Source organism: Erpetoichthys calabaricus, chromosome 11 (genome assembly GCF_900747795.2).
Source record: "Erpetoichthys calabaricus chromosome 11, fErpCal1.3, whole genome shotgun sequence".
In the NCBI taxonomy this organism is placed as follows: Eukaryota; Metazoa; Chordata; class Cladistia; order Polypteriformes; family Polypteridae; genus Erpetoichthys; species Erpetoichthys calabaricus.
The window spans coordinates 122983833-123010454 of NC_041404.2; the positions used below are offsets into that span (position 1 = coordinate 122983833).

The 26622-nt window shown below is 42.8% G+C and overlaps 2 protein-coding genes across 4 annotated transcripts in view; one reads left to right on the forward strand and one right to left on the reverse strand.

Moving 5' to 3' along the window:
- The window catches only part of LOC114661374 (transmembrane protein 94-like), a 46957-nt gene that overhangs the window by 17742 nt on the left and 2593 nt on the right, over window positions 1-26622 (reverse strand). Inside the window, exons 2-28 of the mRNA XM_051934277.1 lie at window positions 26401-26514; window positions 26191-26318; window positions 23668-23807; window positions 23373-23569; window positions 23140-23291; window positions 22955-23057; window positions 22601-22687; window positions 21850-21954; window positions 21676-21780; window positions 21319-21453; window positions 20984-21245; window positions 20722-20895; window positions 19949-20051; window positions 19681-19823; window positions 19414-19595; window positions 18109-18220; window positions 17913-18001; window positions 15157-15256; window positions 14962-15070; window positions 13576-13774; window positions 13292-13369; window positions 9325-9410; window positions 9161-9242; window positions 8935-9083; window positions 8734-8837; window positions 8542-8635; window positions 3180-3341 (exon numbers count right to left, since the gene is read on the reverse strand). Of these exons, the coding sequence (XP_051790237.1) occupies window positions 3180-3341; window positions 8542-8635; window positions 8734-8837; window positions 8935-9083; window positions 9161-9242; window positions 9325-9410; window positions 13292-13369; window positions 13576-13774; window positions 14962-15070; window positions 15157-15256; window positions 17913-18001; window positions 18109-18220; window positions 19414-19595; window positions 19681-19823; window positions 19949-20051; window positions 20722-20895; window positions 20984-21245; window positions 21319-21453; window positions 21676-21780; window positions 21850-21954; window positions 22601-22687; window positions 22955-23057; window positions 23140-23291; window positions 23373-23569; window positions 23668-23807; window positions 26191-26318; window positions 26401-26514 (3494 nt within the window). The remainder of the gene's footprint in view (window positions 1-3179; window positions 3342-8541; window positions 8636-8733; window positions 8838-8934; window positions 9084-9160; window positions 9243-9324; window positions 9411-13291; window positions 13370-13575; window positions 13775-14961; window positions 15071-15156; window positions 15257-17912; window positions 18002-18108; window positions 18221-19413; window positions 19596-19680; window positions 19824-19948; window positions 20052-20721; window positions 20896-20983; window positions 21246-21318; window positions 21454-21675; window positions 21781-21849; window positions 21955-22600; window positions 22688-22954; window positions 23058-23139; window positions 23292-23372; window positions 23570-23667; window positions 23808-26190; window positions 26319-26400; window positions 26515-26622) is intronic.
- grapa (GRB2 related adaptor protein a) overlaps window positions 3042-26622 on the forward strand; it is a 38143-nt gene continuing 14562 nt past the window's right edge. Inside the window, exon 1 of one of the 3 annotated variants that reach the window (XM_028813792.2) lies at window positions 3042-3360. The gene's annotated coding sequence lies outside the window, so the exon portion shown is untranslated. The remainder of the gene's footprint in view (window positions 3361-26622) is intronic. The other 2 variants (XM_051934279.1, XM_028813790.2) reach the window with 2 other exon arrangements.

The window sequence follows — 26622 nt, forward strand, 5'->3', positions numbered from 1 at the left end:
GGCGATGCTCTGCCAAGCCTCTAATGCAGCCATCTTCAGCTCCTGCTTGTTTCAGGGACTTGACCCCTTAGGTTTTCTCTTCAGGCCTGCTAAATTGGATTTAAATTGGGTGAATGGCTTGGCCATTCAAGAATCTCCCATTTTTTGCTTTGAAAAACTCTGGTGTTGCCTTATCTGTGTGTTTGGGATCGTTATGTTGTTGAAGGATGAAGCGCCGTCCATTGAGTTTTGAGGCATTTACTGGAACTTGAGCAGATGTTTCTGTACACCTAAGAATTCATTGTGTTACTGCCGTCAGCAGTTCCATCATCATTGAAGATTAGAGTGCCAGTGTCTGTGGCAGCCATACATGCCCAAGCCATAACACCCCCAGCACCATGTGTAACAGGTGAGGTGGTCTGCTTTGGATCTTGGCCAGTTCCTTTACGACTCCACATTTTCTTTTGCCATCACTCTGATACAGGTTTATCTTTATAGTACATTCATAAGACCTTTCCCAGAATTCTGCAGGCTCTTTTAAGTATTTTTTTGCAAAGTGAAATCTGGCCATCCTGTTTTTGTGGTTTTCATCTTTCAGTGTGGCCTCTGTGTTTCTGTTTATGAGGCCTTCTGCAGATAGTAATCTCTGACACATCCACATCAGCCTCCTGAGGACTGTTTCTGATCCATCTAACAGGTGTTTGAGGCTTTTTCTTTACCATAGTGAGGATTCTTCTGTCACACTGATCTACAAAAAATATTTTTTGTTTGCTACTGTGAACTTCAGAGAAGCTCTTCATTAAGTTTTTTACACTGATTTCATATATGAAATCAGAATGAAGCTAGCACGTCAGGTTTTTGAAATACACCTCATTGACGTTTTGACACTTTTGAATATCAGTATAATATATCAACACGATATCTGGAGTTGGGATTATGTCCCACCAAAATTGTTTTGATGTGTTTATTCTGAAAATAAACCAGAAGACGATACCAGAGACGCGTTAAAGTATATTTATGCCAATTTACCTCAATATAAAAGTGAGGACAGCGTACCCAAAAATGTTGGAGGCACTCGCTTTTGCGCTTGGACTGCACATCTGTCTCTCTTTGCAAGAACCAACAGTAGTCACCCATCATGCTCGGAGTGAATTTTCCCCGATATCAGTTTCCCATCACCTTTATATCTTGAGGAAATCTTTCCCCATGCTCATTGCTTAGATTTGGTGGAAAATCAATTTTTGTAAAAATTGATCGATTTGTATGAATGATTACAATAAAATTAATAAAAATAAAAAAAAAAGATTTGGTGGAAAAAAGTCGAGATGAGAATATAAAAATATGACATCTTCAGTGACATTCTGGCTCCCATAAGCTGATATGCTTTCAGCAGGTTCTCCACAAGCTCTGCTCTGTGACTGCCAAGAAAATTCTGGACAACCTGTACGGATGCTTCCCATGCTGCTGATTCAGTTGGCTTCAGTTTCCTTTTGAACTCATCATCAAGCATCAGTTCACATATTTCAGGAACAACAAAATCACCTTCCTTAATTTTGGCTTCACTTTTCTTGAGACCAAACTTATTTCTTTAATGCTGAAAAGCATCGCCGTTTCTGTCCATTGCCTTGACAAAATTTTCAAAGTAATGGTGAACCTAACAAACAAAACTTCCTGAAATGCAATGTTATGTTTAACAGTAAAACCGTCTACCTACTGCAGCGTCATGTCTGAGTTGTGTCATTATGCTTTAGAGTCAAACAAGACCTGGTAATCAGTAGCAAATATTTTTTCTGCTAATTAAAATTAATAATTATTAAATAAAATGAATAATGACAAGGTAAAGAACTCACAGCTGTTAGTAATATGTGGTGAATTCTTTTATCTCAATGGCATCCCTAATTGAATTACCGGTATTTATCAAAATAGTTATCTGCCTTCCAGTCACCCTAGTTGTCCAAGACCTGGAACATCATAACTAAAAAACGGGACGTGCTGGACGAAAACGGTTTTCAGATTTGGAGTCAGCAAGTGAAACCTGTTAAAGTACAGGTGAAAGACTCCCAGTAGCGAAATGCTTGTTGACCAGTGTCATCAGCAGTGGTGGTCTTCCTTGGCCTACCAGTCCCTTTCCGGTTTTGGAGCTCACCAGCTCAATTTTACTTTTTAATGAGATTTCAGACAGTTGATTTAGGTAATCGTAAGGTTTTGTCAATGTCTCTAATGGTTTTATACTTGTTTTTCAGCCATACAATTGCTTCTTTGATTTTCATTGGCACAATTCTTGTCCTCATGTTGAACTACAGCAACTACAGACAGCAAAGAGTAGAAGCATGCTGTGGCATCTTATGAAGCCATGAAACACACCCAAAGAATCACAAAGACCTGTGACTTCAAATGCCCCAAGGATTATGGTGCCCTGAAATAGGGGGACCCTATCTAAAAAGTGTCCTTTCTACATGGTGTGACTGAAATGTACGCACTTTAATGATGTCTGAATTGTTTGATTTGTAATTTTAAACTGTGGAGCAGAGGTGTAAATCAAGAACAAATGTGTCTTTGTCCCAAACATTATGGAGGGCCCTGTAGAATGCAGTGTTCAAATCAATAGTTTTCTCAATTTGAATTGAAATTAACTAAAAATCAAATCCTGATGAATTCAAACCAAACTGAATTTGTAAAGCTTTGCCAATATCCAGCCCTGATCTGTATGGTGTATACTGTATAAAGAAACCCACAAGAACCTGAGGAGAATATCTAAAGTACATAAAGAAGACAGGCAAACATTGTGCGGTAGCAGTGCAGCTTGGTTTGTCACCATATTACCCTCAGTGCACACAGCACCTCTTGTGTGTTTCTGCTCTCTTGATTTATTATCCTACTATTATGTACATTTCACACCTTGTTGGATTACAGTGTGGTTTGCTGTTTAAAGTGATTCAGGAGGGTGTTCACCAGTAGAGACAGATATGATTACTCTCTGAATATTCATTTCAAGATGTTCTGTTTTTCACAGATTTCTGTCTGACTTACTAGTGGATAATATTGCGAGTGTCTATGGATGTGTGAAATACACTCACTTCTTTTCCATTTCTTCTAACTGTACCAGGACCATCCACTTGGCAATCTTTGTTGATGCGCTCATTTTGCTGGCATTGATGTCATTGTCTTTATCTGTGTAAACTAATGAGATAACCTCTTACCTGATCTCATGAAGCTTGATTGCCTCATTGATAGCCACAAGAGGAAGTAGCCAGAGGAAGCCCAGAAGCCAAGTAGCTATTGGAATGTCAGAGAGTCCGAAGCTGGGATCCCTGTTCTCCAGGGAGTGGGCCGCTGACATTTTAAAGAGCTGCAGAATCAGCCTGGAAGTACAAAAAGCAGGTGAGCAGATGAGTGACGCTGATCACACAGGGGTTAGCAGACCAGGTTGACATTTGTGTGTGTACTTTTGTGATCTCTGCCTTGGAAGTTAAGATCTGGCTTTTAAGTTGGCCCGAGTCTGGCTGTGTGCTGTGAAGTTTGGCACATTTCAGCAAATTAGCATTTTTGGAATTTTTCAAAACATGATTCAGACAGGAGGATGGTTCACACGCAAAGAAGCCTCAGCAATTTGAATCTGGCAAATCCCTCTGTACATCCGTTTGCATTTCCTGTGATTCCCTCCTCCAGGCCCATTGCTGCCTCCACAGCAGCTAGTTGGGAGGGTCTGATAACCTTTGAATCCTATTGGGCTCTACCTCTAGGCCAAGACAGATTGTTTCCAAAGAAATCAAATGTTTAAGCATGTCTACATCTAAATCTTAGTAACATTACTCATGATTGTGTTTAAACTTGGTCTTTGTGTATGCAGTAGGTTTATGAGTATGTTCTGCCATGTATAATGGTATAGTTTGTATATTTCTGACAGTCAGGGATGGCTTGACCATTTAGGTACTCTAAGTGTTTTTTTTTTAAACAATACAGAATCTGACATTGTGAAAACTCAGACTCAATACAATAGTCTAATTCTTATTAACCCAATTTTATTTATTTATATTATTTTTGCATATTAGCAATGTTTGGTCTTAATGTCTGACAACCTATACGAGTCTATTACGAGTGGTGTTCCAAATTCCAGGATGCATTGTATTCATGTATGCAACTTGACAGAGGCTCTCTCTACTCAGAATGTTCTCGTTTGTTTATTTTCTTCAGGTGCCAGTTTTAGTTTTAGTTTTGTTTTTATGGGAGCTGACTTGCATTGATTGAATATTTTACTGCATTATTTGCATTCATTTGTAAGGTTACAGTAAATAGGAATAATAGGTTAATGTTTAAAGATAATCATTACACTTCAGTTTTGAATTTTTTGAATATATTAAGTTTGATAATTTATTTCAGTAACCTAAATGAAACTCATATATTTATGGAACAGTGTTGGTAAGTTTATAACTAGATTGTCACCATCATTGTGAGCTGCATGTTCGGTTGTCAGTTTAAATGGAGAGCTACAGATTTCGTTTACAATTTAATTGGTAATTTGATAATGTAATGGAAAAGTGCTTTATATACAGTGCACCCGGAAAGTATTCACAGCGCATCACTTTTTCCACATTTTGTTATGTTACAGCCTTATTCCAAAATGGATTAAATTCATTTTTTTCCTCAGAATTCTACACACAACACCCCATAATGACAACGTGAAAAAAGTTTACTTGAGGTTTTTGCAAATTTATTAAAAAAAAAAAAAATTGAGAAAGCACATATACATAAGTATTCACAGCCTTTGCCGTGAAGCTCGAAATTGAGCTCAGGTGCATCCTGTTTCCCCTGATCATCCTTGAAATGTTTCTGCAGCTTAATTGGAGTCCACATGTGGTAAATTCAGTTGACTGGACATGATTTGGAAAGGCACACACCTGTCTATATAAGGTCCCACAGTTGACAGTTCATGTCAGAGCACAAACCAAGCATGAAGTCAAAGGAATTGTCTGTAGACCTCCGAGACAGGATTGTCTCGAGGCACAAATCTGGAGAAGGTTACAGAAAAATTTCTGCCGTTTTGAAGGTCCCAATGAGCACAGTGGCCTCCATCATCCATAAGTGGAAGAAGTTCAAAACCACCAGGACTCTTCCTAGAGCTGGCTGGCCATCTAAACTGAGCGATCGGGGGAGAAGGGCCTTAGTCAGGGAGGTGACCAAGAACCCGATGGTCACTCTGTCAGAGCTGCAGAGGTCCTCTGTGGAGAGAGGAGAACCTTCTAGAAGGACAACCATCTCTGCAGCAATCCACCAATCAGGCCTGTATGGTAGAGTGGCCAGACAGAAGCCACTCCTTAGTAAAAGGCACATGGCAGCCCGTCTGGAGTTTGCCAAAAGACACCTGAAGGACTCTCAGACCATGAGAAAGAAAATTCTCTGGTTTGATGAGACAAAGATTGAACTCTTTGGTGTGAATGCCAGGCGTCACATTTGGAGGAAACCTGGCACCATCCCTACAGTGAAGCATGGTGGTGGCAGCATCATGCTGTGGGGATGTTTTTCAGCAGCAGGAACTGGGAGACTAGTCAGGATAAAGGGAAAGATGACTGCAGCAATGTACAGAGACATCCTGGATGAAAACCTGCTCCAGAGCGCTCTTGACCTCAGACTGGGGCGACGGTTCATCTTTCAGCAGGACAACGACCCTAAGCACACAGCCAAGATATCAAAGGAGTGGCTTCAGGACAACTCTGTGAATGTCCTTGAGTGGCCCAGCCAGAGCCCAGACTTGAATCCGATTGAACATCTCTGGAGAGATCTTAAAATGGCTGTGCACCGACGCTTCCCATCCAACCTGATGGAGCTTGAGAGGTGCTGCAAAGAGGAATGGGCGAAACTGGCCAAGGATAGGTGTGCCAAGCTTGTGGCATCGTATTCAAAAAGACTTGAGGCTGTAATTGCTGCCAGAGGTGCATCGACAAAGTATTGAGCAAAGGCTGTGAATACTTATGTACATGGGATTTCTCAGTTTTTTTATTTTTAATAAATTTGCAAAAACCTCAAGTAAACTTTTTTCACGTTGTCATTATGGGGTGTTGTGTGCAGAACTCTGAGGAAAAAAATGAATTTAATCCATTTTGGAATAAGGCTGTAACATAACAAAATGTGGAAAAAATGATGAGCTGTGAATACTTTCTGGATGCACTGTATATATATATGTATATATATACTGTATATATATAAACTGCTCAAAAAATTAAAGGAACACTTTGAAAACACATCAGATCTCAATAGGAAAAAAAATCAGGCTGGATATTTATACTGATATGGACTGGGTAATGTGTTATGAACGAAAGAATGCCACATTGTTTGATGGAAATGAAAATTATCAACCTACAGAGGGCTGAATTCAAAGACACCCCAAAAGTCAAAGTGAAAAAATGATGCGGCAGGCTAGTCCATTTTGCCAAAATTTCATCGTAGCAACTCCAAATCGTACTCAGTAGTTTGTATGGCCTCCATGTGCTTGTATGCATGCCTGACAACGTCGGGGGTGGCATGATCCAAATAAGATGATGGATGGTGTCCTGGGGGATCTCCTCCCAGATCTGGACCAGGGCATCACTGAGCTCCTGGACAGTCTGAGGTGCAACCTGGCGGCGTCGGATGGACCAAAACATAATATCCCAGAGATGTTCTATTGGATTTAGGTCAGGTGAGCATGGGGGCCAGTCAGTGGTATCAATTCCTTCATCCTCCAGGAACTGTCTGCATACTCTCAGCACATGAGGCCAGGCATTGTCGTGCACCAGGAGGAACCCAGGACCTACTGCACCGGCATAGGGTCTGACAATGGGTCCAAGGATTTCATCCCAGTACCTAATGGCCGTCAACGTGCTGTTGTCCAGCCTGTAGAGGTCTGTGCGTCCCTCCATGGATATGCCTCCCCAGTTGGCTTAGGGGTGGAGTGGTGGCTCTGAGGCTAAGGATCTGCGCTGGTATCCCAAAGGTTGCCGGTTCGAATCCCTATCACTGCCAAAAGAGATCCTACTTGAGCAAGGCCCTTAACCTTCAATTGCTCCAGGGGTGCTGTACAATGGCTGACCCTGCACTCTGACCCCAAGGTATGCGAAAACTAACAAATTCCTAATACAAGAAATTGTATAAGGCAAAATAAAGAATAAAAAAAAGAAACTGGTCATGCTCAATGATGTTACAGGCAGCATAATGTTCTCCACTGCTTCTCCAGACCCTTTCACGTCCGTCACATGTGTTCAGGGTGAACCTGCTCTCATCTGTGAAAAGCACAGGGTGCCAGTGATGGACCTGCCAATACTGGTATTTTATGGCAAATGCCAATCGAGCTCCATGGTGCCAGGCAGTGAGCATAGGGCCCACTAGAGGATGACGGGTCCTCAGGCCACCCTCATGAAGTCTGTTTCTAATTGTTTGGTCAGAGACATTTACACCAGTGGCCTGCTGGAGGTCATTTTGTAGGGATCTGGCAGTGCTCATCCTGTTCCTCCTTTCCCAAAAGAGCAGATACCGGAGCTACTGATGGGTTAACGCCCTTCTACACCCCTGTCCAGCTCTCCTAGAGTAATAACTGCCTGTCTCCTGGAATCTCCTCCATGCCCTTGAGACTGTGCTGGGAGACACAGTAAACCTTCTGGCAATGGTACGTATTGATATGCCATCCTGGAGAAGTTGGACTACCTGTGCAACCTCAGTAGGGTCCAGGTATCGCCTCATGCTACCAGTAGTGACACTGACCGTAGCCAAATGCGAAACTAGTGAAAAAACAGATGAGGACGGAAAAATGTCAGTGTCCTCCACCTGTTAAACCATTGCTGTTTTGGGGGTCGTCTCATTGTTGCCCCTCTAGTGGACCTGTTGTTAATTTCATTAACACCAAAGCAGCTGAAACTGATTAACAACCCCCTCTGCTACTTAACTGACCAGATCGATATCCCTGAAGTTTCATTGACTTGATGCTATACTCTGATTAAAAAGTGTTCCTTTATTTTTTATATATATTTACTTTAGAGAAATAAATATATAACTAAATAAAGCCTGCTAATATAACCCAATTCCTAAATGTTATCTGAAATGGCACCCTTCCATTGTGTTTTTTGAGCCTTGTAAACAGACATTGACATAAAAATTCAAACATCCCCCTCGACATTCTGAAATTGTAAATTCACTGTTTGCATCCAAACCTTCCACATTTGGCTCCTTTATCATGTCTCCAATTTCTATATACTGATCTGGCAGTAATGATTCCACTCAAAGCAAATAGGGATGTGTTGCACCATTTACAGCTTCACCTAAAGGCAGCAAAAATGCTATAGCTGACCCTGCTGACAGTAGATTAAAAATTCTAAAACATCACCAAGATTTATCAAATCAGCGGGTCCTGTTTGTTAACCATCCCCATCCCGAGTTTCATCATGAGGGATAATTACTTTTCACAAGATATTTGAAACTTAGCACTGGATTAATCATTGATGGTACTTCTCGTGGGTGGATCTGCCACATAGGCAGCTGAGGAAGCACCATGGCTCTGGCAGCCTTGAGCAGCTGTCACACAGGGTAACTTACGCAGCACAGACAGCTGAAATCCACCATCGATTGTTCAGCGGACTTTGCTTCCAAAGTGGGTTGGAGCGGTGAACATGGCTGGCTGAGGTGCACACTGCAATTAAAATCAGTTAGGACACTGATAAGTAGCTGAAGATGATGAAACAGGTGTCTGGACCAGCTAAGGTTTTCTACTTGAGGACAAAAGCTTACGTCCATTCAGCAAGACAAAGAGGGCCATGATCTTCTGAGCCAACGTGAGGCCGTCTGCATGTTCACCAAACCAGTCTGGTGCTACAGTTCTGTTGCTATGAGACCTGAAGAAAAAGCAGAATATCCTCCTGGTGAGAAGAAAGCCAATGTCAGAAGGATTCTCATGGACCTGTAGTACAACATTAACCCATCCTCCTTCACCTCAGAACTGCATGTGGATGGCAGTCTGCTACTGATTCTGGATGGGTCTTCTTGCAGAATCCATGCAGCATAAATCCAAAGCAAGCCAGGTAGGTACACATGGTTAGGCCAAACTTGACTAGAAAGTAGAGAATGAAGAACTGCTGCGTCTGAATGGAGAGAAGGGGCACAAGATAGTAGAGATCCAAGTGATATTCCATCAGACTTTCAATATAAAAAGACTCACCTTTTTCGGTAAGAATCTAAGATTTTTGCCTGTCGGCACTTTCATGATTGTGCTGTCAGGGGGTTTCCCTAGAAGAGACACGCTGTGCAAAAATACAAGAACAGTTCTCACTTTCACACATTGCAAATCTTCTGGTAGACAGGAGAACAGAAAGAAGCACTCACCTGACCATGGGGAAGCTGATGCAAGACAGACAAATCACATCGGAGGTGCCAAGAGGAGGAGGAAGCTGGCACACACAGCCTAAAACCTGCAGTAGAGAAGGAAGAATGCCAAGGTATACTTAAGAAAAAAATGAAATGGGCATGACAGGAAATTGAGTAAGAAGACAAGACAATTGTGAAGGAGTTTAGGACCAGAGGGTGAGCTGGAAATTAGGGAGCTGAATGTAAGGGAGAGTTGTAATGAAGAAGGTGTAAATTGAGAGAAGAATGAAAGGCAAGACTTGGCAAGAAGAAGATGAATGAGAGAATGAAACTGGCAGTAGAGATACGGCTGGAGGAGTGAGGTGGGCAAGAGGGCAATTAACATAAAAGACATAAAGGAATTTTGAAAAGAAGCTGGACACGAGGGTAACAGGTGAGACAGTAAGCAGGAGAGTGTCAGCTGTGAAAGTTTGAAATTGGGTGAATAGCAAGCAGGCACATCCTTCTCAATGTAATCCACCGACAGTGACTTATGAAGCAAGGAAATTGTGAGAAACAAGAGAAAATCAGGGTGAGGAGGTTTGATGGGAACTGATGGGATGACTAGAATAGTTTGAAAAGTTCAAAAATACATTTTAATTTATGTTGTTATCTGAAAGAGTGATCCAAAGACAGACAGGCGGTCAAAGTATTAGGTAGGCAAAGGTATCCAAAAACAAGAATGAAGAAAAACAAGCGCAATGGTCAAAAAAACAATAAACGACAAAGGCACGATGCGTAGCCAGACTCTCTCACTCCTCTCATGATATGAATCTGATGCCACTGGCAACAGATAGCAATCAGAGCCCCTCCCCCAAAAAGGAGTCAGGTGCAGAATTTAGACCGCACTGTGACAGTAAGATAAGTTGGCAGACAGGCATGAGTTGGATGCACTGATATATGGGACACCCTACAGCTCTTGGAGTGTGAAACAGTGAAAAACTGGTGTGTCGCGTGATGTTTCAGGCAATAGATGGATGAGCACAATAATGCTTAGCTAGTATATAACAAAGTGTTACATCATGAAAAGAAAAAGAAAATATCAAAATGGTGATCAAAGCAAGCAATTTTCATAGATAACATCTAACCAAAGATAATATGTAAGTTTATTGGTGAAATGCTGCCACTGTCATCAACGGAGAAGATTAGTGGACATTGGGTAAACAAACCATGGTGGTGAGCCCGACTGAAGAACCTTCTTACTCCTTATCTTCTTTGCCAAAAAAGTGATAAATGCAGGAAATTGTCAAGGATTTCTCAAAATTTCATTAATATTTGTCCGAGCTTGCTGTGCTTACATTTTTTTTATAGTTTCAATTTTTAATGATCAGTAGTTATGATCCAGTTTGATGTTTCCTGGTTTGTCCTACTTAATTTGTGGAATTTATATTGTCTTATTTTTTCTGATTGTTAGTCCTTTTTTATGAACACCAATCACTTAAATCACCGCTATAGTGCGGTGTGTACAACTTTGTGCTTGATGTTTGAAACCAAAAAAACCTGCGGCTTAATTCTCATTTTTTCCCTTAAATGTGACACAGATCTGATGTTTTCAGAGAAATATAAATGGCAAAAAAGGACACGAATCAAACCTTTTCAGAAAGGATTTACACTGCTCTTGTAACAACCTTTCACATCATTTCTCACCTGTCCTGTGCCCTCTCCCTTGGGTCAGATATTTCTGCGTACGAATCCGGCAACACCACCTGCACTTAAACTAACTGCTCTGAACTTTCATCTACTGTTTTTTTCCTTGTAGTCACAAGCTGAAATATTCATACACATCTTACATTGACAAAGAATGTGAAGGAGTGTGGCAACCAGCCTCTGTCTGCATATTTTTGACAAAATTGTTTTGTTCATTTTGCTCATGCGGGGAACATTTGAGGATAGACATCTGTACATTCTGTCATACATACAAGTCTAAGGAATGTTTCCTCACGTTTGGGGAAATAGAGGGTGAAGCACTGGCACTAATTTGGTTTTCGACTCCCTTAGAATTGAGGAGAAGGCACTGTAAGATGGATGACATCACTACCAGTACTGAAGCTGCAAGCCCCGCCTTTTCCAGTCACCATGATCCTTAAACAACCAGCTCACTAGAAATCTATATTGATTTTTGGACCTGCTCTCGAAGAGGATGGTTCGCCATCACTAAAGGACACTTTTTGCATCTCTTCAACTCAGAGGAGCTGCAATAACAATGGAGGATGTTGTTACTTTATTTTTCTTTCAATTTGGCATTTATTTGTGACTAGACATTAAATGGAGAGTCCCCAATCCTTTTACAATGCTCACATCAGATTTGGATCAGTTGCAAAATTAATTTGAGCAGTGAAGAACAAAAAATCAGATGCAAGGATAGAGTCACTTTAGCTGCTGTGTGAATGTAGCTGTAGAAAAGTTGCACTATATTGTAATGGACAGCACAAATGGATGTCTGGATAGGTCCTGGTCTCTTACCTGGCTGGCCACAGTAGTGAGTGGGAAGGAAGGAGGGCAAAATATTCTCTTCCCTAGTCAGAAAATCAGCAAAAGATGCCAATATACCAGTGTACACGTTGGCATCTTGGCAGAATGTACAGAAGACTCTAACCTAGCCAGGAGGCCAAAATAAAGGTTGTAACAGGAGAGATCACATGTTTGGACTATTTATTCCCCCAACATGAAAGATCGCACTATGCCCGAGTTAGGATACCCATATGGATACCCTCAGGGCATGCTGGGAGCTGTAGTCCCATAGGGCAGGGTTTTCTGGGTGCTGTCATTGGGTTCTGCAGGGATTAGCAATCCCTACTTTGTGAGACTTCCACATGACCTGGAAGTGTTTCTTGTGGACCATGTTGTAGCTCCGGACATACTACCCGGTCTTGGATGAAAGTAGTTGCTCTGCCTTACCAAGGCGAGTTGGAGTTGCGTGGAAGAAGGATAAAAATCGCCTGGGAGGTGTGGAGGAAGAAAAGGAGAGAAGAAGAGAATTGTGCTTGTGCAACCTTGTGGGAATCCTGCTGTAAGGAACTGTAGTTACAATAAGTCTTGTATTTGAACCAGGGATTTGTGCCAGTGTGGTTGTGCATGGGGTTTGGAGTGCTACAATGACATCAACAGGTCACAATGTTAACAACAATATGCAAAATAACATTAAATGTGGAAAAATGTTTGATATGGGAACATTACATCAGAGTTCTGTTGCTCCAAAACAGTCCCCAGGCTGATGTTACCAAATTATGTTTGGATCTCTTTTGTAGGTTACTTTGGATAAAAGGATCTGCTAAGTGAATAAATGTAAAACTTTTTAAGGTTGTAGCTCATGTCCATTATTGTAGTAAGCCCATAGATTTTACCCTATGCCAGTGCTTGATGGGGAAGATGGATAAAAAAACAAATAGATTATGAAGTATGTTATGTTAAATGGGTGAACCAGACTAGAAGATGAGTAGGCCAACAAGAAGATATGGGGTGTGAAGGTGCATTTGGAATTAGGAAGCAAATCTCACCTGAGTTGTAGAAGAGTGGACAAGCTGGACAAGAGGCCAAGCTGGACTTAAGAAAGATTTGCAAAAGCTATGCATGAGAGATATGGCAGGAATGTGAAATGGGCAAAAGTAAGATGAGCAAATGATTGTGTGGATCATGATAAAGCATGAAGAACAAAAAGGAGGACCTCAGCTAAAGAGCAAGTTTTAAAAATAGAAAGGGAAAACCCACAACCCGAGTGGGAAGATGGCAGGCTATTCAGTAAAGTGAGCCAAGTGTGAGGGTGAAAAGAGAAGGGAAAATGGTGAGGGGAAGGGTGAGTAGAAGAAAATCTACATCTTACAGAGGATCGTGTCTTCTAAAAGACATGGTTAAGGTGATCAAGATACAATGATAGGTAAAACAGAGGAAGGCTGAAATGGGCAGATGAACATGTTGGAATGAAAAGGAGATGGAGAAAGGACATCACCTGAATAAGGACCAGAGAGAGCTGGCACTGCAGGAGAAAGAGGAAGCACTTTCTGATGCCAGATATTGTATGTCTTGCCTGGAATACAAGATGTCACAGGTGTTTGTTAAATCTTTGCTAAACTGCTATTATATTCAGGCTGATGGAAAAGCATTCATCTGGAAAGAAGGGGGGAGACATCAGCAGAGTGCATGAAAAGGATATCAGAGTACCCTGACGGTATGGCTCAACTGGACTGTCAACTGGCTATTTCTGAGAAGCTGGCTCTTTGTTGGTCTACATACCTGTTTGATGAGGCAGATGATGCTAGGAATTTCCTGCTGTGTCAGGTGAACAGCACAGGGCATACCACAGAGGACACTGGCAAGCTGGAGCAGGCGGTTACATGAAGATGTGGGACCTGCTGGACTGTGTGGAAACAACACTGAAGGGCATCCACATTCACTACCACAGGGTGATGGCAGCAACGGTTCCAGAGCAATACTGAAGGGGGTTTATTTTAATTAAAAAAGTGAGTTACAAGGCAGTAAAAAATAGTGGAGGGCAAATAGTTAAAATTGCAGCAATAAACACTGTGTCCCTGAACCAAATTCTATATACTTACAGGTGAATCAGTGACTCCTCCAGTTTTCTTTAGCCACGTATTCTCACTTCTTAGTGTGCCGCCATATCAAAGTGCTGCACCTCCCTTCCTGGCACCAAGTCCTTTTACCTTTTTAGTCACTGACTGTAAGCTTGGCCCTAAACAAAGTGGCATTTCTTCCAGGTTTGTCAGTGAAGTTCCCAGTAGTAGTAGGGTGTTGCACCGTGTTAGCCATTATGGATGCAATGAGAAGTCAAGCAAAAATGACACCTTTTTTTGACTAAAAAGATTAAATCAAATACATCTTGCCTGAAAAAGGGACCTGAGTTGATTCAAAAGCTTGCATATTGTAATCTTTTTAGTTATCTAATAAAATGTGTCATTTACTTGACTTCTTAGTGAAATTCCCATAACTCTTAGCTCAGACCTTCTACCCCAGTGTGTTCCTCAATCAAATGCCCTTTACTTCCACCATGTCCCTGAGTACGGTCCTCAGCCTTGCCTTTAATTTGCAGGATATTTCTAATTTAAAGCCCCTGATCTCCCAGTGTGTTTCTTGGTCAGGCCACTGGACAATCTTAAGAAAGTAAAAACCAGTAGACTCCCAGTTCAGATCCCCACCCTATATGGTCCTCAGCCACATCATTGGCTTTCTAGTGGAACGTTTTCATTTTTCTTTTAGGAGTAGTAGTAGTAGTAGCAGTAGTGCCATGAGTAGGCAGTCAGGCTGGCATTGTGCAGTGGTTAAGGCCCTGAGGTTGTGGGTTCAGATCCTGCTACTGACACTGTGTGACCATAAGTAAGTCACTTGACCTGCCTGGGCTCCCATTGGAAAACCAAAAGAAATGTAACCAATTGTATCATAAATGTTGTAAATCACTTTGGATGAACGTGTCAGCCAAATGAGTACAGAGTATGGCAAAATTCATCCTTGCATTTCTGACCAAAATGCAACATGTTTCTCCTTTCCAGTGCCATGATAACCAAGAAACTAATGAAATACAGATCTTCATTTTATTTAATAGAAAGTGCAAATTAGCCTACTTGGTGTTCCCCCTACTTGTGACTTGTGCACTTGTAAACGTACCTGATGTCACTCTGGAGGAGAACTTTGTAGTTTCTGAGGGTCAGGACACTGCCCAGGCAGCATGTCACCTCTCCGTACTCCTGCATGATCTTCACCATCTCACACATGGCTGCAGAAATGTCATTCTCCATTAGAAAACATTGATGGAGAGAGGTGCAGAGTTCAGTATTTAAGTCCTACAGGTTTACTCCTTACTGTCAGGGGTGCAGTCTGTAAAGAGGGGCACCAGCAGTGGCACATTGTCTATGTTCTCCAGATGGGGGCGCACATTCTCAATGCCTTTGGGAAGTTTTGCCTGGAGAACAAAACGTCATCATTCAGGTTCAGATTTATTGTTGTGGACAAAATATAGTGAAATTTGTTCTGGCATGTCTCCGACAGGTTAGCAGCAGTATAATAAAAGAACAAATAATACATAATACCCCATTTGTACATTAAATTCAAATCTTTGAACAAATAATACATAATACCCCATTTGTACATTAAATTCAAATCTTTATAAACTCTTGACACATATTCTTTGAAAACTGCACACTGGAGACATTCCTAAGGATTAGAAAGTAGCAACTAACTCATTATCCCATTCTTTGAAAACTAACTTAAGTAACTGCAAGCCAGGAAACTTAACAGGTAAATTCATTTAAACAATTATTAAGAAAAAGATCGAGCATCACATGTGAAGATCAGGTGTGTTACTTGAGCAGTCAGCATGGGTTCAGTTGAGGAAGTCGGGGTCATTAATGTGATGGAATTCTATGAGAAAGCAACAAAGGCAGAGGTGCATATTAAATTACGAGGATAAATCAAAAAGTAAAGGGGATTTGAAAATGATGCAATGGATATAAGCTGATGCAACATGTTTGTGATGGCTTGTTATGTAGTTTGAACACACACAGTGCAGCATACTGCTGTCAGTGTAGTTGAAGCCGAGGTCAAACGAATATGGGTGTTCCGCTGTAGGTTTGCACCATTGTTGAACAACATGCCAAAGTAAAATTTCTTTGGAAGGAGGGAGTGAAACCTGTTGAAGTTCACCCAAAGATGTTGGCTTATGCAGATCTGTAAGCTGTTTGGGAACCCATCTTCTGCAAATTTTACGGTACCCCTCAAGTAATCATGCATTATGGCATGTGAAGATCCATAGCTGATATCCAAATGTGTAACAACGGTGGACAATGTAATTTGTCGGTCTTCTCTGATGAAGGCATTCGCCACGTAAATGTGATCTTGTGTGGACGCATTTACACTTGTTCTTCCACCTTTAAACCTTTCTACTCATTCATAAACATTTTCACTGATTTGTGCTGTTTTCAATTCCATTGGTGAATTTCATCAGGTTTCACTCCCTCTGCCCAAACAAATCTCACTTGGTGTGTTGTTCAACAATGGTACAATCCCATGGTGGAGCATCCATGTTCATTTGACCTTGGCTTCAACTAGACTAATGATCTATGTGTGTTTAAACTACCCATAACCAATTGTGAGTGTGTTGTATTGTGTCAGCTTCTGTCCATTGCATTTACCGTGTAATTTTCAAATTGCCTGTACTTTTTGGTTTACTCTTGTATTTATCTTAATTTATAGAAAGCGTTTGATAAAGTATTATAAAAAAGGTTAGTTATCAAGCTAAAAGAAGTGGGAATTCATGGCATGGTGTGTAGGTTGAGTGCAAAATTGGCTTAAACACTGGGAACAAAGGTTTATGGTTAGGGGAAGTTGTTCAGAATTCGGTGATGTTAAAGTGATGTCCCTCAGGGATCAGTGGTGCTGCTTTTAATACACAAGTGGTCTGGACTAGAATATAATTAACAGGTTGGTTAAGTCTGCAGACTAAACTAATGTAGAATCAGCCAAGTCATTGCAGAAGGACCTGGCCAGAATTTCAACATGAACATTCAACATTTGTGGCAAATTTAAATTTAATATAAGTAAATGTGAGGTGTTACACATAGGGGTTAAATTCTAAATAGGAATACACAATTGGAGGTTCATAATCTGAACGTACATCATATGGGAAGGACCTAGGTCATAGTGGACCCACCATTGTCCACATCCATACAGGATGTTAAAGTTACAGTATTTGTGGTTAAGGCATCATCTGCAGTTCTGCATACTACAAAACAGACATAACAGTCCTAGAAAAGGTCGAGAGAAAAAATGATGGGCTGATTCTACAACTGCAAGGTATAAGCTGGGAGGAATGACTGAAGGAGGTGAACCTTTGAAATTTTATCAAACTGAGATTAAGAAGTGACATGACTGAAGTGTTTAAAATTATAAAGGGATTGAATTAATGCAGTGGATACCAACTGTTATTTAAAAATGAGTTCTTCAACAAGACCATGGGGGCACACAAGTCACACAAACATTTGAATGTTCTTCTTCATGTGGAGAATCGTCAACACATGGAATAAATTACCAAGTAGTATGGTAGTCAGTGGGACTTTACGACTCATTAAGACTTGACTTGATGTTGTTCTGGAGAAGTCAGATGAATAGGATTGACCAGCAAGTTGGGTGGGATGGCCTGTTTTTATCAAAATTGTTTTTAAAGTTCTAGACAATATATACAAGAAACACAGTATGAGCGGCTGTTGAGTAGCCTGAATCTCAAGGTGTGAGTTTTGATGGTCTTGCACCATTCCACAGAATGCAGCAGGGAGAGAAAGTGACTTTGGAGGATGGCTTTTCTGAGGAAGATTGTGTTATATATGCCTTAACCAGAAAAGGCAGATGTGTGCCAGTAACATTGCGAGCCCCTTTCCCCCTGCTGAGAAGTTTGTAGTCCTGAGCTGAGCAGGTGCCATACCAGGAATTAATGTAGGCCTTGAAAGTGGACCCCACAAAATTATTGACCACAGATGGAGACAACCTGGAGTTTTCTCAGATGCCAGATAAGAATTCTTGTCTAATAAATAATCAGAGCATTTGTATAGTCTCCAATTTCTCACCCGGTTCAGATCCTCAAGAAGAGACTCCTGCTCTCTATCCAGGGTGGGAATGCCCGACTCATTAGTGAACCAATCTGTGTCTTCAGAATCTGCAAACCAGAAACAAACTAAATTTAAACCTGAACTCCTTTAAATCAGCTGCTTCCTCCCACTGATGACTTATACAACTAAAAACAGGATTTAAATAAGATACCACCTCCTGCTTTGTCATGGTAGCTCTCACTCTCCATATACAGTGGGAAGAGTTCAGACTGCAGGGAGATGTGGCAGTTCCATCCTGTCTCTAGGCCCATTTTTTCTGCAAACACCTGAATTCCACATAAAAAGCATACAGTAAATGGGAAGGACGTGGTATGTGCAGAGAGTCAAAGATGCAATCCTGTTTCTTAATAATTGATCAGCATGAACATGCAGGGGCCAGATCCAATGGTGTTAAAGAGTGGTGGGTCAGAAAAGATCTCTCTGCAGGGAGTACACAAGATTGAGTGATGTTTCTAAGTAAGGTATCACAAGAGATCTGTAGGGAATAGTCAAGATCCAATATTGTCTCTATGTGGTAGAACAGATGGGGTCTACATGAAATGGAGAAGATCCTGTATGCTCTCTGAGTGGTGGAGCAGAGGTAACTTAAGTGGACTTAGACAAGCTCTTGTGTTGCCCCTGAGTAAGGCAAGAGTAGGTGAATTCTACAAGGACTAGACAATATTCAATGTGCCCCTTAACAATGGATTAGAAAGGACTTGCAGTGAGTTGACAAAATTCAGTTTTGAGCCTGAGTAGTGGATTAGATGGGCTCTGAAGGGGCTGGATAATGTTCATTGTTGTTTTCTAGTTATGGATTACATGAACTGGGCAGATAAAGTGTTGTCTCTAGGTGTTGGCTCAGAAATAATTTACAGAGACTGGGTCTAAACCAGGGCTATCATTGATAAGTAAAAGGATAAGATAAGGTCTGCATTGAATATTTCAGAATAGATGGGAAGGGATCATGTATGGTATCTGAGTGGTGGACAAGGATTAGTCGGGACCTGCAGAGACTACAACTGAATCAATAAATCTGGGCAAGGATGAGCACACATTCTGGATAAGACAACAGGTTTTCCCTTTGTAGTAGATAAGTGGGGGCTCAGCAGGGGCCTGAAGTGAACCAGCGTAATTAATCAGACAGAGTTCCACAAAACCTTCACAGTAATCATACTCAGAAAGTAGAGAAAGAGCCGTAAAGTCACAAATGGAAATGGCTGGTCCAGGTCTGCCATAGTTGGACCAGGTGTAGCTGTGTCTCACAGTAGAGGGCAAAGGGCAGTGGACATGATTAGAGAGCATATTTTTATGGGCATTTGATAGGATTAAAGGATTTTGTTTTACAGCCCAACATAGATAAGTAGGGGGTCACAGTACTTTGACCATTGAACCTAGATTTTATTTTTCACAGGGTTGAGCGGCTTATCCATTACCCCCCATTTTCAGCCCCCTCACTCTTCATTAGATCTCAGCATACCTTGCTTCTTACTTCCTCTTCCAAAGAAAACCAAACAAAACGAATGCAGGCATCATCCATTCCAGCAACAAGTCGCACCATCTCTGGCCTCGCTTGATACTGTGTTGATATCAAACCAAGGAAAATCTGGTCGCCGACAAGCATCTGAAGGTCATCCTCACTGATGCTTTCAGAGTCTGTACCTAGAAGGGCACTAAACACAAATTCAGTCCAGTGTCTACTGAATCACGTCAAATAAAATAGGAACCCCACAATTGCCACACCCACCAGTGTCCTGGCGTTCTCCTGAAGGCATCTGCACACACATCCCATTGAGTTCAGGATTTATGGGGTACAGGACAGGTTTAAAGGCTATGGCAAGACACTGCCCTGCAATGCAGGCTCTCTGATGAAAGTCCAACGCCTTCTTCCTGAGTGGGAGAGTAGAATTAACTGACGGACATTCAAATTTCTCCATTAACCTGTGTCTTTTGTCTGCATGGCATCTCACATAACATGCCAGGTTAGTGTGAGGGAAAAAGCAACCAAAATGTACCTAACAGAGTCTGTGAGCGGCTGGATGTCAACTCCATCCCACAGGTCGGTGCATTCTCTCAAGATTATGTCTGCTGAGCCGATCGAGAAGAGCTGCAGAGTGTCTGAGCAAATCAAAATATTACTGCTTGACTCTCTAGCCATCTACAGTCCTTCATCTGTCCAGAATTGGGCCCTACTCCCAACCACAACAGCACACATCCTCCCTTTAGGGGACCCCATACTGCACATACAACATATTATTAGTCATCAAGCCATTTTAAAATTATCTGAAGAGACACCTCTGGCTATCTGACTGATGCAAAAAAGCCCACAGCTTGCCCATCAAGCTGTCTCCTGAATGGAGTCCACTACTTTTTGTTTAACTCCCAATAATTTCAAATTTTCCAGAGTTCTGCTTACTCCTACCCAGCAGGGGGCTCCACTTGCCATCTTGCTACCTAAAACTGTCTTACATTAAGTTCTTCAATAGGTTACTCCCTCCATCCTTCTTCCTTAAACGCTGCCACAGTAGATCCCTCTGGAGATCTCTTTGCTTACATTTACTTGTAGTGGATGCCTTTGGCCTCCTTGCTACCTTTCACTTTCTCATATTGGACCAGACTGGCATTCATTTTATGTTAAATCTCCTTAATAGTGCCCCATTGTTTCTTTTCGTTTTAATATGGGCTCTCACACACCCTTTCAATCTGTATAGCTCACATCATTCTTGAAATAAGTGAATGTTGTCCACAATAGAATCAGCCCTTTTCGCTTATAAACTAATCAAACAACCTGTGGTGGTGTCATGGAAGATAAGGCAGATAGCATGGCTCAGGGGCTGTTTTCTCCTAGTCACAGGTGGAAGGTGCCATGGCAACATATCCATTGAATTGAGACTTGTATTCATATTGTACACCGCAAAGCTCATCTGATGCTGGAAGGCATCTTTCCCATGGGAGGAGAAGCCTGCAAGTAAGAGGATGTGAGTGACAGACAGAGTCCAGGCCTCCACAGATCTCTACCTGGATGGTATCACTTGAAGAATTTCTGTTACCTAAGACTTTAGCAAGCTCACATGTCCCCCAAGGTATCTGGATGGGGGAAAAGCTAGGGCAGCTTCTGAAGAGAGCAACATTGGACAGATGGTCAGTCAACTGCCAGATGTTGGCTACAGCTACTGAGTTGCACAGGCCTAGCAGGGTGCCCAGGCCCAGCGGTATGAGAGATGAGCTGTATTGTTGCCATCGTGGGTCATCAAACTGCATGCCCAAGAGTGTTTTTCTGTCCTGTGACAAACTCAACACCTTCATGGAGCTCTGGTCAAGAGGAACATTATTTGAGAAAAAATTAGCCCAGTAAAATAAAGACCAAGAGTGCTTGTGGACTCACTTGTTTCTGTTGTCCATCAGCTGTTCCAGTACCCCTTTCTTGTGGAGGAAGACTATTTCTTGTGAAGAAGAGCACCTTGTCCACACTTGGCTCCGGGAACGAGAGGATTCCTTGCTTATCCACACAACACAGAACCTGGGATTTGAGAAGACAAGAGAGCAAAGCAGTCTAGGAGGAAATTTATTTAGGGTACACTCTAAAGAACAGAGCATGCTGAATGTTTTAAAGTGGAAAGGAATGAGGTGCATGCCAAGTAAAGAACCCCTCTAGAACTTAGGGCCATATTAGAAAAGAAGTGCAAGACCCATTGAGCAAAGGACAAAGCCAGCACGGCTAATGGCAAGTTGATGCCCCTACCGTGACAGAGCCAAGACTGTGCAGGAGACTGGTGTTGTGACCCCATGCCAATGAGCACCCACGCAGAACTTTGAGACACTCTCTCCAAGACTGCAGCCATCCTGCCTGAGAAAGGAGGGGACGTCATTTGCTGGGCTGTAGTGGCTGCTTGCCTCTCTTGCTCTTGCCACTCACCGGAGGTTTCTTCACTTGGCATAAGACTCGGGCTGCACCATACAGGCTCAGCAGCAGCCACAGCAAAGGAAAAGTAAGAGGGAGCAATGGCAGGATTCCATTCACCTGCGGGCACAGACGTGCAGAACATGCCTGTCAGGAAGCAGATTCCTTCAGTTCATGCATCAAATGACTCATGCCTTCCCCTTGGGCTGCCAGCTTAATAGTTGCCCTATTACAATACATACACTTTCAGTTACTCCCACGAGCCATGAAAACCCAAGCCTGCACCTAATCTAATGGAAAATATGCAGCACTGAGTGCCCCCTAGGGTCCCCCACCTCTGAGATTCTTTAGCAATTAGTTTCAGGTATAGTAAGCTATGGGGGAATCCAACTTTGAAATAATCCTCACGGGTGAAGGCAATGTGATCAAGAAGATGGTGAGTAGTGTCATTACTGGGGCCTCAGGAGGAGATGTTGTATATGGGAGTGATGGTGTAGTGAGCCACAGCTGTTCTCTTCAAATCATGGAAGAGATGAGCAAAACTATAGGCAGGGTGGAACTCCAAAAGAAAAACTAATATGCCAGCTAAGAAATGTACCTTGCATAGGGTGACATCATGGGCACAATCCACTGGCTCCGTTCTGCTTGGTCCTATCAGCCTCATTGGCACCTTATCAACTTTACTGTTAACATTCCTACCATTTGTTCATTCCTAGCATTCCTATGCTTAGCCATGCAAAGCTCTTAGGAGAGCCATTCCACCTACCTGCAACTGAATGAGCATCAGCTGCCAGGGTCCTGAGCCAGGGGCATCAAAAAAATAACGAGTGCAGTTGATGATGAACAGCAACGCCTATTGAGGAAGAGAAAAAATATCTTAGCCCTCTGCTTCCCAACACTGACCTGCTCTGCCAGTGCCTGGCATTCTCAGATCCCCACAGAACCTGATCAGTTGCTACCAGCCGGCCTAGTCTCCCTTTGAATCTGAATCACCACACTTCTTCATTGACCTGATCTCACCAAACTGACTCATTCCAACTGACCAGCTTCCTAAACCATACGATCCAAGCTACTTCCACAAATTCTTACCTGGACCTGCCACCTTTGAGACGTGTCTTACCAGAACCAGTGGAGCAACTACTTTCTCCAGAATTGTCTGAGCTGTGAAGCGCTCATTATCCAATACGGATACCGGCCTCTGGTCTCCCAGCTCCAGATACCTCCTGTCCACAAAGACATTGTAGGTCAGACCTGCAGCTCCACATGTGCCCCAAACAATTGACTTCTGCAGTGGAAGGAACTCACTGGACACTGTCTACGATCGGTGTCTTGGTCACTCTGAAGGGCTGAGGTTGAAGCACGTGGTGAGAACATGGTTTGTCATTGTTCAGGGGAGAGGGTGGAGAGGAGAAATGGCAGAAGATGTCTCCCCTTTCCAAAACAACATGCTCCTTTTCCTATCAGGAAAACAAGGTATGTGGAAGTGAACAATGTAGCTGACCATATAAACAAGACCACACTGAATCTATTTTGTCTACCTGTAAGCCCCTCAGAGATGTGGGGGCTTCCTGCCCTGGCCTCAGAGCCACAATATCACCTTTGACCAGCAGACTAACAGGCAAGTTCACCAAACAACCATCTCTGTAAGTCCACTGGAGCGAGATGGATTGGGAAGGAGGAGTGAGCAGATCGGGATAGTGGACATCACCACATGAAGCAGGACTGCAGAGAAGAGCTGCCCAAACCCAAGATTAAAATGTTAAGAGTTGGCACACATTAGGTACCTGATGACCAACCCTTCATTTACCCAGTTCCCTTGCCCATTGTTTGTACCATTGACCATGTTGATCACAGCTTGAACCTGCTTCACTGGCTCCTGAGCCTTCAAGAGGTGTTGCTGCAGGCTAAGGCCAGCTAGACTGAGCAGAAGAAGTCCAAGCAGGGTGACACCACTGAGCTCCTGTATCCAGCAGCTGTGAAAGAGGGAAGGTGAGTGAGAGTGAGCATCCCAGTCATCATCATCTACTGGCTCACCATCATACAGGTACTGGACATTAGAGGCCAAACTGGGACCTGTCTAAGTGACTCTGAAAGGGGGGTGTCTGAAATAATGGGATTTGCCTCAGTGACCCTGGCAGCTGCAATGACCTGACTCAACATCACTAGGAATTAGAAGTACGGGGGACCAGTCTAAATGACCTCAGGAGTTAATGTCTGAAATGTGGGGAATAATTACAGTGACCCAAAGAGTTAGAGGGCAAACTGGGAGCACTGATGATCAGTCTAAATGACCTCAGGAGTTATTGTCTGAAATGGGTGGACCCAGTGAATTAGATGTCAAAATGGGAGCAGTGGGCATGACACAGGACACTTATAGCATGGGACTTAGGCCGAGAAACGGGGGGGGGGGGGGGGGGGGGGGGGGGTTTGGGTAGGGGGGCTGACTGTCTTACCCAGAACTCACACTAAATGATTTTCTGGTCATAGGCAAATTTTGGGATCGAAGGCAAAAGCCAAAGATCAGAGCCAAATAAATGAGCATGCCCATCCCTGAGGCTTGTTAAGCAAGAAAAGTTCAATGACACGTCTGAGCCAGTCTGAGCCATCGTAGGTGTCCTGAGATTCCCAAGTGTGTTTGAAAATTCCAGCACAAAACTTTACATGGTAAGCAGACCCAAAGAAAACGTGAGAGGAAATAAGGTGGACGAGGCAAACACTGGAGACAACTTCAAAATGACGTCAAGGGTGGCCTCTCGATGGACCAAGATGCATTGTAGAGGAGAAGTTAATAGAACTCAGCCAAGAAGGTTCCTGTGTCTATACACCTATTTCCCCCTCCATAATTCCCATCCATCATTTTCTCTCTTTTATTTGAAGAAATGAGAGCTCAATTTGAATTCCAGTTTCACTTTGGCAAAGTGACGTCTAAAGTGTTTATATGAGACAACAGAACTTCAGACGCCTTTGTGTCCCTGGTTTGTGCTTCATTGTGTAGTGTGCACACCATGGTGAGGACACTTCATTGATCACAGGAAAGAAGTTGTGGTATAATGTGAGCAGTCCAGTAATTTTGGTGTTTAAAGTCGTGTAGTGTGAGCTCAGCTTTAGGGACCATAAGAGTAAGAGACCAAATGATGAACTTTGGGGACACCACTAAATGACATTAGAAGCTAGAGAAATGTGGGGGCCTGTCTCAGTGTAACTGGGAGTTAGACAGCTAATTGGGAACTGTGAGGATGTGTCAGATGAAAGTGGGAGACATTGAGTAAAGTGGAAGCTGTGGGAATGTGTCACATGAAACTAGAAGGCAGGGACTGAAGTGGGAACTGTTTCGACATGTCACATGAAATTGGGAGATACTAAGTGAAGTGAGAACTGTGGGGACATGTTGCATGAAACTGGGAGACAGGTCTGAAGCGGGACCTGTGAATATGTCACATGACACAGAGAGAAAGAAACTGAAGTGGGAGTAGTGAGAAATTGTCACATGAAACTGGAAGACACTGAGTGAAGTGGGAGCTGTGAGAAGTTGTCACATGAAACTGGGAAACAAGGACTGAAATGAGAGCTATGGATATGTATCATGTGAAACTGAGAGACACTGAGGGAAGTGGGATCTGTGGGGACATGTCATACTTGGGGACATGTCACGTGAAAATGAGAGTCAGGGACTGAACTGGTAGCTGTAGGGATATGTCACAGGAAATAGAGACAGGGGCGATATGGAAACATATCTCGAGGACACTGGGAATCAGAAGCTGAACTGGCAAGTGTGTGATCACTGGAAGTTAGTTTCAGAGTTTAGAGCTGTGGTGACCCATCACAGGGCACTTGGAGCTTTCAGAATCTATCCAAATGTCACTAGTTGTTAGATGCTGAGAGGAATAAAATGTGGGGACCTGTCACAAACCAACAGGAGATAAGGAGCCTGTCACAACAACATGGTGTCAGCCACCACACTTAAATTGTTTGGACATACTGAAGTGACTCTGGGAGTTAACATTTTAATTAGGAAGCACAGGGACCTCTCTTAGTGACAAAGGGAGTCAGATATCAGCCTGGGAGCTGTGGCCACCATTCTTAGAGACAGCAGAGATTATGGGCTGAATATGGAAGGTTAGTACCATAATTTGGAGCTGTCAGGACCTGTCATTGAGCACAGGCCAAACTGGGAGCTTTGGGGACCCAGCCTAGTGACATTGGGGGTGACTGTCTGGACTGGAACCTTTCCTGCTGACATTTGGAGTGTGTTGAATAACCGAATTTGAAAGTAGCTACAGTTGCTGAGATGAGGAAGCCTCAGGCGTATGGTGGTTTAATTTCTCACGCAAGTGCGCTTGGCTCTTTATGACTTACCTGTCTGGTAGTTGGTTTCCATGACAACAAAGTAGCATGACCGCGGCTAGCAACATGAGCAGGGCTCCCGGCCAGTGGAGACTGGACCAGCGACTTGAATGGTGCAGAAAACTCTGTCTCCACAGTCCCTGAGGTGGAAAGGCAAGAATGCAGAGTTGGAGTAGCACCCAGAAGGAGGCACTAGACTTACCAGGGGAGCTCAGGTGTTACCTTCCAGCTTTGTCTGGCTTGCCTTTGCAGGTTGAAGTTGGACAAAGCTTCATGTAGACTGTCCCGCAAGTCAGAGAGTGCCTGATGTGTGGAAAGTCCATCCATCACAGCTTCCTGAAAAGGGAAAGCAGACATAGCCATTCTATGTGTCACTCAACAGCTGGCAGGATATCAGGGAGAGTGGGCAGAGGGTTTCTGTATCCACATAAGGGTTTCTTTAGT